This window comes from Dipodomys ordii, unplaced genomic scaffold, assembly GCF_000151885.1.
Source record: "Dipodomys ordii isolate 6190 unplaced genomic scaffold, Dord_2.0 Scaffold19, whole genome shotgun sequence".
Lineage (NCBI taxonomy): Eukaryota > Metazoa > Chordata > Mammalia > Rodentia > Heteromyidae > Dipodomys > Dipodomys ordii.
Genome location: NW_012267235.1, coordinates 306,804 through 321,276, shown reverse-complemented (window position 1 = coordinate 321,276; position 14,473 = coordinate 306,804). Strand labels below are relative to the sequence as shown.

Below are 14,473 nucleotides of genomic sequence, written 5' to 3'. Positions count from 1 at the left end.
GCGCTCTAACTACTTGAGCCACAGCGCCACTTTCAGCTTTTTTCTTTTTGCTTATGTGGTGCTGAGGAATCGAACCCAGGACCTCAAGCATGCAAGGCAAGCGCTCTGCCACTGAGCCACCTTCCCAGCCCCTCCAAGAGCCTCTTATCTCCAATTAATCACCAGAAACCTGGAAGTGGAGCTGTGGCTGAAGTGGTAGAGCACTGGGACTTGAGCTGAAGAGCTCAGGGATAGCACCCAGGCTCAAGAGTTCAAGCCCCTTGACAGTCTCATGTACTTTCCTGCAGGTTGGCTTTCAACCAGGATCCTCAGATCTCAGCTTCCTAAGTAGCTAGGATTACAGGCATAAGCCACCAGTGCCTGGATATATTTCAGAGTTTTAAATCAATGTATATTTTTATACAGCACATCCTTATTCAAACTAGTCATGTCTTATATGTTCATTAGTTGGCCAAGGGGTCTGAACTCGGCCTGGGCCGAGATCTTCAGCTCAAGGCTCACATTCTACCACTTGAGCCACAGTGCCACTTCTGGCTTTTTCTGCTTATGTGGTGCTGAGGAATTGAACCCAGGGCCTCATGCATGAAAGACAAAGCACTCTACCACTGAGCCACCTTCCCAGCCCCTAATTTTTTAACAACTGTATATATCAGTACTTGATATATTATTGAAAGAGACAAACACCACTCTATGCCTCCTAATGGAAGGCTGCCACCTTATAGTCTACCCCCAATAAAAGAATATGAATGTAATCAAGCCTCTAGATTCCATTATCAAGTCACAGAAAATATAGGAGAAAGAAGTATGTGGCTAAATGACATGTCAGAGACATAATCAGAAAATTTCAAATATTGGGAAACTTTTAGTAGATAAGCAAAAAGATTTATTTATTGCTGATACTACAGTTTGGACTCAGGACCTGGGGCCTGCTGTTCTTCTTTAGCATGCACCCTCATTGAAAAAGAAGGAACTTTGTGTGTGTGTGTATTCTATCACTTGAGTCAGCTCTACATCTGACGTTTTGCTGGTAAACTGGATTCTCACAGACTTTCCTGCCCAGGCTGGCTTCATAAACTGTGATACTCAGATCTCTGCCTTCTGAGTAGGTAGGATTACAGGCATGTGCCACAGGAACCAGAATTTTTTTTTTCTTTTGGTCGGCCGTGGGGCTTGAACTCTGGGCCTGGGCGCTGTCTTTCAGCTCTTCAGCTCAAGGCGAGCGCTCTACCACTTGAGCTACAGCGCCACTTCCGGTTTTCTGGTGGTTTATTGGAGATAGGAGTCTCACGGTCTCTTCTGCCCGGGCTGGCCTTGAACCGCGATTCTCAGATCTCAGCTTCCTGAGTAGCTAGGATTACAGGCGTGAGCCACCAGCGCCGGCTTGGAACCAGAATTTTTTGAAACAAGGTATCAAGGCTGCCAACAAGTAGCTCACACCTAATAATCCTGGCTACTCAAGAGGCTGAGATCCAAGAATGGAAGTTTGGGGTCGGCCTAGGCAAACAAATAGCAAATTCCTACAATTAACCAGCAAAAAGATGAAAGTACAAGCGTGGCTCACGTGGTAGATCCCTGGCTGTGAAGCCCTGAGTTCAAGCCCAAGTGCCCCCAGCCCACAGCTCAAGTGGTAGAACGCTGGCTGTGAAGCACCAAGTTCAAGCCCCAAGACACACACACACACACACACACACACACACACACACACACACACACACAAACCCCTGCAAGTAGATGTGGCTTAAGTGGTAAAGCACTAGCCCTGAGAGAATAAAGCTCAGGGACACTGCCCCGGTCCTGAGTTCAAGCCCCAGGACCGATACCAAGAAAAAACAAAATCACCCCAATTTCTCAGGAGCTCGTCGTAAGGACTCTGTCTTATCATCGGTGGTAATAAAGCTGACGGTTCTATCGCCTTAGACCCTCGCTGGAGGTGGGTAGCACGCCGTCCCCCGCCACGGCCCTGGACCCCCGGCTGCTCGTAGGACCGCCAGTCGCACGGAGGTGACAACCGCACGCACCAGCCTGAGGCGCTCTGCAACGGTACGCGGGGCGGAAGCGGAAGTCCGTTTGTTGACCATAGAGTTTTCTAGTTCCGGTTTTAAGGCCTCACCGGCGGGCTAGAGAGCCTCTCTTCCGCCAGCCGTCCTCCAGGTCCCCCGGGGCTTCTACTTCCGGTCGAAGCTTCGGTCATAAAGCTGAGCCCTCCCTTCAAACGTGGCGTCGCGAGTTCTTCTCCCCCCCACCCCCCACCTTCTCCTCGCCAGGGGTCAACAAGCAAGGACGGGCGCGGGCGGGGGAACTTTCTAGCCCACAGCCGGAGCCAGACCTAGCGTTCCCGACCTGCACTGGCACCTCTGCTCGCTGAGATCCGGCTGGCTCTCCAGCCCCCCCCACCCCACGAAGTGAGGGTCATTGGTTCGTAGCTCCAGGCCTGCAGGTGGAGAGGACCTGCCTGATCTCCCTCCCCCTCCCCGAGTCACGCTGTGCCCTGCCAGCTGCCGCGCTGGACAAGTCACCCCTCTCACGTGCCCCTTCACCCGCGCGGAGCTAACTTCCTCCGGGACTCCACTGGGAGACTTCTCCCAGAAGAGGTGCCCCGTCCCACCCCCCTCCCCAGTTAAATTTCACTTGAGAGTTTGGAGTTTGAGGTGTCATGCAGAAAGAGTCATAAGATTCAGCACCCGTTCGATTAAAAAAAAAATTCATGGTCAGTAGAGCGTTTGTGGAGAAAGTGAAATAATAGTATACACAGGAGATACGATGGCTGAACATGGGGCTCATGTTACGACTGCTTCTGTGGCGGATCATCAGCCATCCATCTTTGAGGTGGTAGCGCAGGACAGTCTAATGACAGCTGTGAGACCTGCTCTACAGCATGTGGTCAAGGTAAGGTATAAATTTCCTGAGAGATTCCAGGGAGGATTGGGTGAAAACCGAACCAAGTAATTTACTTGGTAGCCCAGGACTGGAATAACTATTTTCACACACTTCATAAACCAGGGCTTAATCCGAGTGCATATTCAGCCCCATCTGTGTAGAGCCCTGTACCGAATACCTAGCCTCTTCAGGGAGGTCAGGGTAGATCCCAAAAGAAGTGACTTAAGCCCCAAATGCATTGAATTGCAATAGCAAAAAGGAAACGCAAAATGAAGTACAGTAGTTGTGTAATAGAATGAACTTCTGTTGATTTTTTTTTTTTATTTCATGTGACTTCTTTAGGTTTTGGCAGAATCAAATCCTGCACACTATGGCTTCTTTTGGAGGTGGTTTGACGAAATCTTTACTCTGCTAGATCTTCTGCTCCAGCAGCATTATCTGTCTAAAACCAGTGCCTCTTTTTCTGAAAATTTTTATGGCTTAAAGCGGATTGTAATGGAGGACTCTCACAAGTCTCAGAGATTAGCCAGTGCTGGTCTACCAAAGAAGCAGCTTTGGAAGTCAGTTGTGTTCCTGGTTCTTCTTCCCTATCTCAAAGTGAAGCTGGAGAAGCTGGTGTCTAGCCTGAGAGAAGAGGATGAATATTCTATTCATCCCCCCTCTTCCCACTGGAAACGATTTTACAGAGCCTTCCTAGCAGCCTACCCATTTGTTAACATGGCTTGGGAAGGCTGGTTTCTTGTACAGCAACTTAGCTACATCCTAGGAAAAGCTCAGCATCACTCTCCTCTGCTGAGACTGGCTGGAGTTCGGCTAGGCCGACTAACAGTTCAGGACATTCAAGCCATGGAACGCAGATTGGTTGAGGCCTACATGATGCAGCAACCAGCCAAGAGGTAAGGCCTAATGTCTTTAAAACAACTTTAACAAATTCTAAGGTCTTATCCTAATCTTCGGAAGTTTTCCTCCCTTTGTCTACCCAGAATTATTTAATAAAACCATAGTAGCTGGGCACTGGTGGCTCACGCCTATAATCCTAGCTACTCAGGAGGCTGAGATCTAAGGATCACGCTTCAAAGCCATCCCAGGCAGGAAAGTCTGTGAGACTCTTATCTCCAGTAAACTATTCAGAAAACCGGAAGTGGCATAGTGGCTCAAGTGATAGAACACTAGCCTTGAGCTGAGGGAAGTGATAGAACACTAGCCTTGAGCTGAAGAGCTGAGGGACAGCGTTCAGGCCCAGAGTTTAAGTCCCATGACTGACAAAAAATTAAACCAAACAACAACAAAACACACAGAAAACCTTTCTCGGATGATGCACACTTTAGTGAAGACTTGGTATGTGCCAGGCCCTGTGCTGGATGTTTTCTGTATATTCAGTATCTCAAGCTTTGTCACAACTCAGTGAAGTAAATGCAGTACCTCTAACAGTTGAGAAAAATAAGCCTTTACAGCTAAGTACCTTAGACAGAGTTCGGCAGGTAGGAGATAGAAAGCTGTCATTCAAGGCAGGTTAATACAGTTCTAAATGAAACTTAGCACTGAGCACTTAGATGGACATGTTATAAATTGTAACCCCTTTGTACAACCAGCTGAAGTTCTTAGAAAAACAAAACATGAAGCTGAGAGCTAGGCATGATGGCATATACTTGTCATCTCAGCACTAGAGAGGTGGAGACAGAGAAAGATCACAAGTTTGAGGCCAGCCAGGCTATGTAGTGAGATCTTCACAAACAAATGAAGGTTAGATCCTCAACACATAAAATGCTGAATTAAAAGAGGGAACCATTAAGTCGGGTGCCCATGGCTCATGCCTGTAATTCTAGCTGTTCATGAGGCTGAGATCTAAGGATTGCAGTTCCAAGCCAGCCTGGGTAGCAAAGTTCCTGTGACTTATCTCCATTGAACCATCAAAAAGCCAGAATGGAGCTATGACTCCTATGGTAGAGTGCTATCCTAGAGCAAAAAAGCTCCGGGACAGTGCCCAAGCCCTTAAGTTCAAGCAGTAGTACTGGCACACAAAACAAAGCAGGGAATCATTTAGAATAGATTAAGGAAAAGATCTTAATATAGCAGCTCTTCAATCCCCAAGTCAGTGACTCTGATGAAAAGTGCAAAACTACATTTACAAGTTTTTGTGTAATTATATCCAAGTGAAATTTGACTTTGTTCCCTTGTTTTCCCCCAGCAGTGTTCGTGAGAAAATAAAGTCAGCTCTGAAAAAAGCTGTGGGAGGTGTTGCCTTCTCCCTTTCCACTGGGCTTTCTGTGGGTGTGTTCTTCCTGCAGTTTCTTGACTGGTGGTACTCTTCAGAAAACCAAGAAACCATCAAATCATTGACTGCCCTGCCTACTCCACCACCACCTGTACACCTCGACTACAATTCTGATTCCCCACTGTTACCCAAAATGAAGACTGTGTGCCCACTGTGTCGTAAAACCCGGGTGAATGATACTGTTCTTGCCACTTCTGGCTATGTGTTTTGTTATCGCTGTGTGTTTACCTATGTGAGGAGTCACCAAGCTTGTCCCATCACAGGTTATCCAACAGAAGTACAGCATCTAATTAAGCTGTATTCCCCTGAGAACTGAAAAGATTAGCAAATTATCTCACAGCTCAAGTATTGTACTATAAAGCTACAGGGCTGTTTTTCAGTATGGTACACAACATTGATACCTTACCCAGTTTACAATTAATTTTAAACAACTACATGGATTCCTTTCAAAGGATATGCCCACTTGATCCTAACCTTTTAGCCTGCTCTCTAGACCCCCAACTTACAGTGAACCCAGTTAAAGTTGAAGCCTCAAGGTTGTAGGGAATGTGAGGGCCATCTACCGGTTGATTAAAGAGGAACAAGAGATAGAGAAGCTCTCTGGAAAACCTCAGGTTGGACTTTATAAAATGGGTGGCTAGGGGAAGCAGGTCTTCTCTTTAGAAAACATCTCTGCCTAGGAGGTGGAGGTTTTATTACTTCCAAAATAATATGAAACATGGACATGCTCATTACAAAAATAGTAAGAACACTTTAGAAAAAAATTCCTTCCATATTCTTGTGAATGATATCTACAGTTTATTAGCATTTGAAGATTCCTTTACATTGAATGTTTACATAGGCAGTACTTTAAAATTTTCAACGTGAAAGTAAAGCTAACAATGAAAAGATGACATGAGATGCTTATCTAATGAACTCTTAATGAATGAGACCTTTTTCTTTTTTTGGTCAGTTGTGGGGCTTGAACTCTGGGCTTGGGCACTGTCCCTGCGCTCTTTAACTCAAGGTGAGCACTCTACCGCTTGAGCCACAGTGCCACTTCTGGCTTTCTATTGGTTTTTATTGGAGATAAAGAGTCTCACGGACTGCCTGGGCTGGCTTTGAACCATGATCCTCAGATCTCAGCCTCCTGAGTAGCTAGGATTACAGGCGTGAGCCACTGGCACCCGGCTTGAATGAGACCTTTTAATAAAGTCTTTCTGCTTTCCATTGAAGATCTTGCTCAGCTGACAGTAACTATCCTCATTATTACTAAAGTTCTTAGGAAACGAGTTGTTTGAATAAATGTTTCTGACAACTGTTCCATGCTATCATGATTATGTGAAAACCTATTACTTAAAGTGTTTAAAATAAATTTTTTATTCAGATCACCTTTGACTTTTTGAGGTTTTTATATTAAGGATTTCAAAATCATCAGAACAAAAATACTCTGCTTTAACAGCAAGACTATAACTTTGTGTGGAATACTTTGTACCAGAAAAACTACAGAAACAGGCCTAGTATGGGAGGGGGTACATGCCTTTATTTATTTCTGAATAAGCTTAAACTCAGGGCCTAGGTGCTGTCCCTGAGTTTTTGTGCTCAAGGCTAGTGCTCTACTATTTGAGTCACAGCTCCATTTCTGGCTTAATTGGAGACAAGAGTCTCATGGACTTTCCTGTCTGGGCTGGCTTTGAACTGCAATCCTCAGATCTCAGCCTCCTGAGCAGGTAAGATTACACCGGCACCCAGCTGGTACATGCCACTTAACTGAGATAGGAGGTTGAGTTTAAGGCTTACCTGAGATTCAGGAGCCTCTGTAAAAACACAACTCTAATCTGGCATGTGCAACTGATTTCTATTGCTATTGGGAGAAAGGAAGGAAATAAAGAAGGAAGGGAGGGAGGGCAGGGATGGGAAGGGAAGGAAGGTATGAACAAAAGAAAGAAAGAAACTGAAATTGCCTGAACAGGAAAATTCATGCCACAAGATCAGCAGGTTGATAAATACAGGTTTGATTTAAAAAAAAGTCATCAGCTAGGTGCCAATGGATTATACTTTTCATTTTAGTTACTTGGGAAGCTAAAACTGGGAGAGTCATGGTTCAAGGACAGCCCAGGCAGAAAAGACCCCCTTTTCAACCAATAGCTGGCTGGGCATGGTGGGACACTGGTCACCTCAGCTATGTGGGAAGAGACTGCGTTCTAGGAGACCCTGGACAAGGAAGTCTTCAAAAGGCCAGGACCTGATATTCCAGCTATGATGGGAAACTTAAAATAGGCAAATTGTGGTTTAGGTGTGTACCTAAGCAAGAACTGAGACCCTATTGCAAGAGCAACCAGGGTTGAAGGAGTGGCTCATCCACAGAGCATCTGCCTAGCATTCATTAAACTCTGAGTTCAAACTCCAGTGCTTCAGTATTCCAAAAAGGAAAGGAGGGTGGGAGGGTTATTAGCAGGGTGCAGTGATGCATTCAAAGGTAAGAGAATCAAAATTTCAAGGCCAGCATTGAAATAGTGAACTAGTCTCAAAATACCCAAATCAATTTTAATAGAGGACGGGTGAAAATAATTTGTCTTTGCTATGCGAAGAATTTTTCTAATAATGTAACTCATTTGGCAATTCAAAGCATATATATGATACAGTTAAATTCTAAAATGAATTATCCATTACATCAATTTTAAACATAAAATAAAAACATAGTGGCTATATTTTACAAATTCTTATAAAAACTCAAAGGTTTCAAAAAATTCAAAGGATATACCACAAAAATACCATAGTTAATTACATTTTTTTTTTGGTCGGTCATGGGGCCTAGAGCCTGGGTGCTATCCCTCAGCTCTTCAGCTCAAGGCTAGAGCTCTACCACTTGAGCCACAGTACACTTCAAGCTTTTTCTGTTTATGTGCTGCTGAGGAATCGAGCTCAGGGCTCATGCATGCAAGGCAAGCACTCTACCACTAAGCCACCTTCCCAGTCCCAATTACATTATTTTTTAATACAGTAATAAGTCAATAAAGGGAGTGAATCAGATTCAGGATTGAAATGCTGTAGTCCTCCATGAAGATTTCAAACCAGATTTTTCACTTCAACCTAAGGAGGGAAACAAAGTATCAGTAATTCAAAAAACCACTTACACTTAAGAAGGCAGTATTCAAATAAGCTAGGACTCACCTATTGGGGGGGGGGGGGACCACAACCAGAATGAGCTCAGAGAGAAGATTAAGGGATCATGCCCTGGTCAAAGCCAACACTCAAGCAATGGCAATACCAGGTCAGACTATACTTCACTCATCATTGCCTCATGCATTTCACCTCCCTACATCAGCCAAGAGCAGCCTGATGCCCTATTTTCTCAGGCAACAAAACTTGGGCCTACCTAAACAAGAAAATAAAAGCATCCTTTTTAGATGTGTCAACCATAAGTTTTCAGTAAGTATTTTCTCTCCCACTCTGCTTTAAGTATCTCTTAACTACAAAATTGCAACTTGGACAAGTTTTGTTTGGGGGAGTTTTTTTGTTGGTTTCTGCAGCCCATTAGAGTAGAGAAGCATTTGTGATTCAAATCCAGTTTGGTGTCATCCAAGCAGAATAACAGGGATGTTTGGTAGGGATTTACAGCCTAGATCTAAAACAGCAGCTTTAGAAAATATTTCCTACTAAATTACAAAAACTAGTTCACTTAATATAAAATTTGAATTATAATTCTGCTACTGGCACTACAATAGGGACTCAGTGTGTCTGCTGTTTCCCTCCAATCCAATGTATACCTATGCTGACCTTAAATTACTGAGGAGGATTATGCCATCACTTGAGTGTTCAATTGCTCCCAACAGGCCAGGAAATTAAATCCGATCTGCTTAGCATTTAAGATGTTTCAAAACTGACCCAGGAATGAAGCTCTAGGTTCAATACCCAACACCAAAACAAGCAAACAAAGAATTAAAACAAATGTCACCCAACATCCTTAATACCATAATTCTAACATATACCTTACAATCTATCCAATCCAGACTACTCCTAAGTCTTTAGGGATGTGCCTTCCATCTAGAAAGTCCTTCTCTTGCTTACTAAAAACCCTTACTGTACTTCAATCTTACCCCTCCAGTTGGTGACCCTCGAAAAGGCTACTTTTTGTGTACAGTCTAATTTGTATATAATCCTAATTTGAGTTCAGTATCTGCAAGCTACATCAGGTACACTCATTCTGTCTCTGAATACCTGGAGCGCTTCCCCACACTCATTTCCATGGAGAGAATCTCTAAATTAGACTTTCAGAAATTGAATACCATCTTTTCTTCTTCATCTTCTTTTGTGGGGAAGGGCGTGTCCATAGTGGGGCTTGAATTCAGGGCCTAGGCGCTGTCCCTGAGCTTTTTTTGCGCAAGGCTAGTGCTCTACTACTTGAACTGAATGTTCACCTTTAAAAAAAAATTAAGTATTCTTAACTCACTCAATCATCTCCTCCTCTGACTTCCACAGCACTTTCTTCCATCACACTCCGCAACTGATGCCAATTAGTCACCAGGTCACTGGATCTCCATCATCTAAAGTTCCTACAGATCCAGGACTGCTTTACATGTCTATAGTCCAATAAGGCCCGCTTTAATTTAGTCAATGACAATTGATTCAGTCAATGGGCGACCCTCCCTAATAAGCCCTAAATTCCACGATAAAGAACATCAGCACAATTTATAAAGCTAGCTTACCTCCAACCTGCCACACCGGTGGTGTCACGTGACCACGAACCAAGTATCTCCAAAGTTCCCGGCCCCATCCTCGCTCTCCTGGCGCCCAGTAATTCGCCTCTCCAGGGAAGTGGGAGGGGGCAGAGATCCCCAAATTAAACTTAAAAGACAAGGTTCAAACCCCACCACCTTCATCAATGGCTGAAGTTGTCGTCGCGCGGGAAAAAGGAGTTAGGGCCAGGGTCAGAGGTCAGGCCAAGCACCCAGTGAGAAAGGGAGAGCACTACCCGCTTTCCGAACTCTACAAAGTTACCAAGCCCTGAACTCTTTTCGATCTTGGCCACAGCGGAGGACGATGGCCAAGTCTTCAGGTCCGCCGACCACGCACGAACTGCTGCCCACGACCTCTCGGCGTCTGGCCGCCGGACCCGCAGCCCACAGTCCTGCGCGGTGCGCGCCAGAACAGCCAATCCCGTTTGCGGCTGTGTAGTCACGTGAGCGGCAGTAAGGCGGCGTTGGCTTGAACTGGAGCCAATCGGAGGCCGAAGCGGACATTAGGGGTGGAGCTAGAGAATTGGTTCCTCCCTCGCTTCTTTGCATCTTGGTCTCCAGTTAGAGAGACACTATTTGCTTATTAGTACTCTTGGTTCTTTTTCTTTTCTTTTGTTTTCTTTTTCACTCCTTAAAATTCCCTGTCCTCGGGACAGCTGTTAAGCATGGTGATTTTGACTGTGTCTGTGAGTGTGTTTGTGACCTGCGATTGCCGGAAGAAGTGTGGGTTAATTAAACCCACAGTATTTATTGCACTTATTCTGGATTCTGCTTGAGGGGCAAGGGATTGGGGTGGACTCACTGATGGAAGTGTCCCTTCCTGTCCAGGGGTAATTCATTGGATGGTCAACCTCTTGAACATTTCCTAAATAAGAAAGTGACACCCTGGTGGGGGTGGGGGGGTTTGGGGGTGGGAAGCATGGCTAACTGCCAAAGAAGTGGGAAGGCAAGTGGGAAAGACTCTGAGAAAGGTGGCTAGGTCCTGAAGGATAAGAAGATTTAAGAATGTGGAGAAGGAATAATTTCGGTGTTTGAATTAGCTGAGCTTTAAGGAGAATTTACTAATTTAGCTAGAGTAATAGAGTTCTTGAGGAGCTTCTCAAGATTCTGAGTTGGCAACAATCCGTGGTGTTAACAACACAGATGTTCTCCAGTATAAAATCAAACATCAAAAACGGGCCGGGCGCCTGTGGCTCACGCCTGTAATCCTGGGTACTCAGGAGGCTGAGATCTGAGAATCACAGTTCAAAGCCAGCCCAGGCAGGAAAGTCCATGAGACTCTTAACTCCAATAAACCACCAGAAAATCGGACGTTGAGCTGTGGCTCAAGTAGTAGAGTGCTAGCCTTGAGCTGAAGAGCTGAGGGACAGTGCCCAGCCCAGAGTTCAAACCCAACAACCAACCAAAATAAATAAATAAATTCAAAACTCCAGAATGCCTGGGGTTCAACCCAGATCTGTCCAATCAGATATTCTCAGGGGTTGGAGTTCAGGCATGTATACTTTATTTTATTTATTTTTGTTTGATTACTGGGGCTTGCATTCAGCACTAGAGAGCTGTCCCTTAGTTTTTTTTGCTCAAGCTAGTCAGTCCCTGACCACTTGAGCCATAGTGCTACTCCCAGCTTTTTGGCAGTTAATTGGAGACAAGAGTCTCACAGACTTTCCTTCCTGGGCTGGCTTTGAATCTGGATCCTCTTACCTCAGCCTTCTGAGAAGCTAGGATTATAGGCTTGAGTTGAGTGCCTGTCCTTATCTGTTTTTTTTCTTTATTTGTTTGTTTGTTTTTTTGTTCAGGTCCTGAGGCTTGAACTCAGGGGCTTCCTTCCCTTGTCTTTTTCCACTTAAGGCTAGCCTTAGCTCCTGGTCTGGCTTTCGTGTGATTAATTGGAGATAAGAGTCTCACCAACTTTTCTGCCTGAGCTGGTTTTGACTCTTGATCCTCAGATCTCAGCTTCCTCAGTTAGATGGAATTACAGGCATGAGCCACCAGCAACACCCAGTGGCAGTAGCTTTTATTTTTTTTTAATAAGATAATTATATCAGCTAACAAAGTTGTTAAAGATGAATGAAAATAATGCCTAGTAATCAGAGTGCTCAGGCAATGTTACTGGTAGATATTGAACTGTTAGGAGTTATTTATATCTTTTCCCTCTAGAGAGGGTAATAGGCATGTATCTCCTTCCAGCTGTCAGCTGTGTGGCAGAATGAGACGAGCTTTGGATTCAGATAACCCAATGTTCAAATCCCAGCTTTGCTAATAGGTAACCCTGAGCTTTACTTTCTGATCAATTCTTTCATTTATAAGGTAGTAAAAAAATGCCTGTCTTTCAGGCATTGAGAGGATTATATAAGAAAAGAAAAGTGCATATTTGACCCAAAAGAAGCAATCACTAAATGCACTATTTTGGGTTGCCAGAGGCACTGTACTGGTTTTGGAAGGTGCTTGATTATTCAATCATGGATTAATGAAGAAAAGGCTGGAATTCTATGCTATTCACTATGTATAGCATCTCATTTTATCCTTAAAAATATTCTGTGGAGAAGGCACTATTATAAGAAAGATTGTGACGTTTAGGTTAGTTTAACCAAGGTCTCCCAGCTAGAATGTAAGGGCAGCATCTGAACACCCTACATATTCCCAAATAGAGGAAAGAATGGATGTAAGGGAACTTACCGGAGCCCAGTAATGGCATGGTGGAACCCAGGCTGTTGCTATTGGTAACTATGTTATCTAACTACACATATCCAGTCATTTCTATGAAATAATTAAGGTTGAAATGGAAACACTTGTGGGTCAAGAGATCAAGGACCAAGCCAGCCCTTTTAGCAGGTATCTGATACTTTGTGTCTGGTGAGCACATAGGCAGTGCTTATGACTATTAAGAAGTGGAAATGAACACAAATAAAGTAAGGGTTCTGAGCCCAGCACTGTTGGTACATACCTGTAACCCCCTACCTGCTGTAACCCCAGCTACTCAGGAGGCTGAGATCTGAAGCTCTCAGTTCAAAATCAGCCTGGACAGAAAAGTCTAGGAGTCTCCTCTCTTCAATTAACCACCAAAAAGCCAGAAGTGGAGCTGTGACTCAAGTGGTCGAATACCAACCTTGAGTGAGAAAGCTAAGGAAAGTAACCAGGCCCTGAGTTCAACCACAATACTAGTGCATGTGTGTGCACGCGTGTGCATGCACACACACACACACACACACAAACTTAAATCAAAATTTGCCTATCATCCTCAACTCAGTGACCACCAACTTATTTCTATGCATTTTACTACACTAGATCTTATGTCTATCAAAGAGTAAGAGAAGAATAAACATTACATCGAATAAACAATATGAAAGGTGGAAAATAAGTTAATGTTTCTTGCAATGAATATGTACAGCATAGCCTAACTTAAAATGAATGTAGTTAGTAGAGTTTTGCTAACAAAATTAACCAGGGCAGAAGGTACTTCTAGGATGTGTGGAACAGATCATCATTGTCTTAGGGGCTTCAATTTTTGACTGCTCATTTGGAGACCGTTGAGTTTTCCCATTATGAAACCCTGATTCACTCCCTGAGGTCAGGCCCTGACATACACACTTCTTGAGTCCTTATCAGCCTTCCTCAGTGAGTCCATGTTATGAAGACTGGAGGAGTCTGGCAGAGTTCCTGCTCCTCCCAGGCCGATATCACAAGGCAACAGGGGCCTTGACAGAAGGCAAACATTGAGACCAGTGCCAGATGTGAAACTGAAGCAGCAAGAGAAAACTCCAAGAGCATCAGGTAAGAGAACTTTTTCCCCTAAATCTCATCGATCTCATTTTAGGTTCAGTTTATAGTCTTGAGTTCACCAAGGACAGTACAAAGGTAGCTAATGAGAAAAATATAAAGGTAAATGATTGGGAAATTCTGGAAGGGTAGAAAGGCTATTCAACCGGATCTAGAATCTCAGAAAACATACATTCATGGTTATCAGTATCTATGTAACATCGAGAAGACTTGGGAGTTATGAGGTCATAGGCCTAGCAAGTTCAAAGTTAATTAGATTTGTGTTATAGGTCCCATTGGTAAAAGTTGCAGAGAGACGAATTGCAGCTGAAAGTAAGGAAGAAAATACAATGGAACACTTTGAAATTACAATGCATCACTAGTTACTGGAGTTGTTCAAGCAATTACATGGTCATTTGTTGGTTGTTTATTTTTTTGTGATAGCTTTTCACTAGGTAGCTTAGGCTACCTTCTGACTTTTTCCTTGTGCCTCAGCCTCTTGAGTTAGAATTATAAGCAAGTGCCACCATGTCCAGATTAATGTGTGTGTGTGTGTGTTTTTAATATAACACAATCTACTACAGTCTTTTTTTTCTTTTGGTCAGTCGTGGGGCTTGAACTCTGGGCTTGGGCACTGTCCCTGCATTCTTCAACTCAAGGCTAGCTCTCTACCACTTGAGCCTCAGCGCTACTTTTGGTTTTCTGGTAGTCATTTGGAGATGTAAGTCTCATGGACTTTCCTGCCCAGGCTGGCTTTGAACTGTGATCCTCAGATCTCCTGAGTAACTAGGATTACAGGTGTGAGCCACCAGCGCCTGGCTTCTACAGTCTTTTTTTTTTTTTTTTT

General features: G+C 44.1%; 2 protein-coding genes across 3 annotated transcripts in view; both read left to right on the top strand.

Annotated features, from left to right (window-relative positions):
* The first annotated feature begins 2,215 nt into the window (after positions 1-2,215).
* Pex12 (peroxisomal biogenesis factor 12) lies at positions 2,216-6,092 on the top strand. Of its 2 annotated transcripts, none has more exons than XM_013013227.1 (3): positions 2,216-2,886; positions 3,220-3,773; positions 5,069-6,092. In XM_013013227.1, the coding sequence occupies exons 1-3, from the start codon at positions 2,761-2,763 to the stop codon at positions 5,466-5,468; spliced, it is 1,080 nt and encodes a 359-aa protein (XP_012868681.1). In that variant the 5' UTR covers positions 2,216-2,760; the 3' UTR covers positions 5,469-6,092. The 2 variants fall into 2 exon arrangements, with proteins under 2 accessions (XP_012868681.1, XP_012868680.1); XM_013013226.1 differs by having other exon boundaries at positions 5,066-6,092.
* A 4,443-nt stretch (positions 6,093-10,535) lies between these two features.
* Slfn14 (schlafen family member 14) overlaps positions 10,536-14,473 on the top strand; it is a 15,960-nt gene continuing 12,022 nt past the window's right edge. The window contains exon 1 of the mRNA XM_013013064.1: positions 10,536-10,593. Within this exon, the coding sequence (XP_012868518.1) occupies positions 10,536-10,593 (58 nt within the window). The remainder of the gene's footprint in view (positions 10,594-14,473) is intronic.

What these genes read in the sequence shown, in the direction of transcription:
- Pex12 (XM_013013226.1), top strand. Translation starts at nt 2,761, where the DNA reads ATGGCTGAACATGGGGCTCATGTTACGACTGCTTCTGTGGCGGATCAT. An exon ending in CTCTACAGCATGTGGTCAAG is followed by an intron (nt 2,887 to 3,219) that starts GTAAGGTATAAA and finishes TGACTTCTTTAG; the next exon opens with GTTTTGGCAGAATCAAATCC. An exon ending in ATGCAGCAACCAGCCAAGAG is followed by an intron (nt 3,774 to 5,065) that starts GTAAGGCCTAAT and finishes GTTTTCCCCCAG; the next exon opens with CAGTGTTCGTGAGAAAATAA.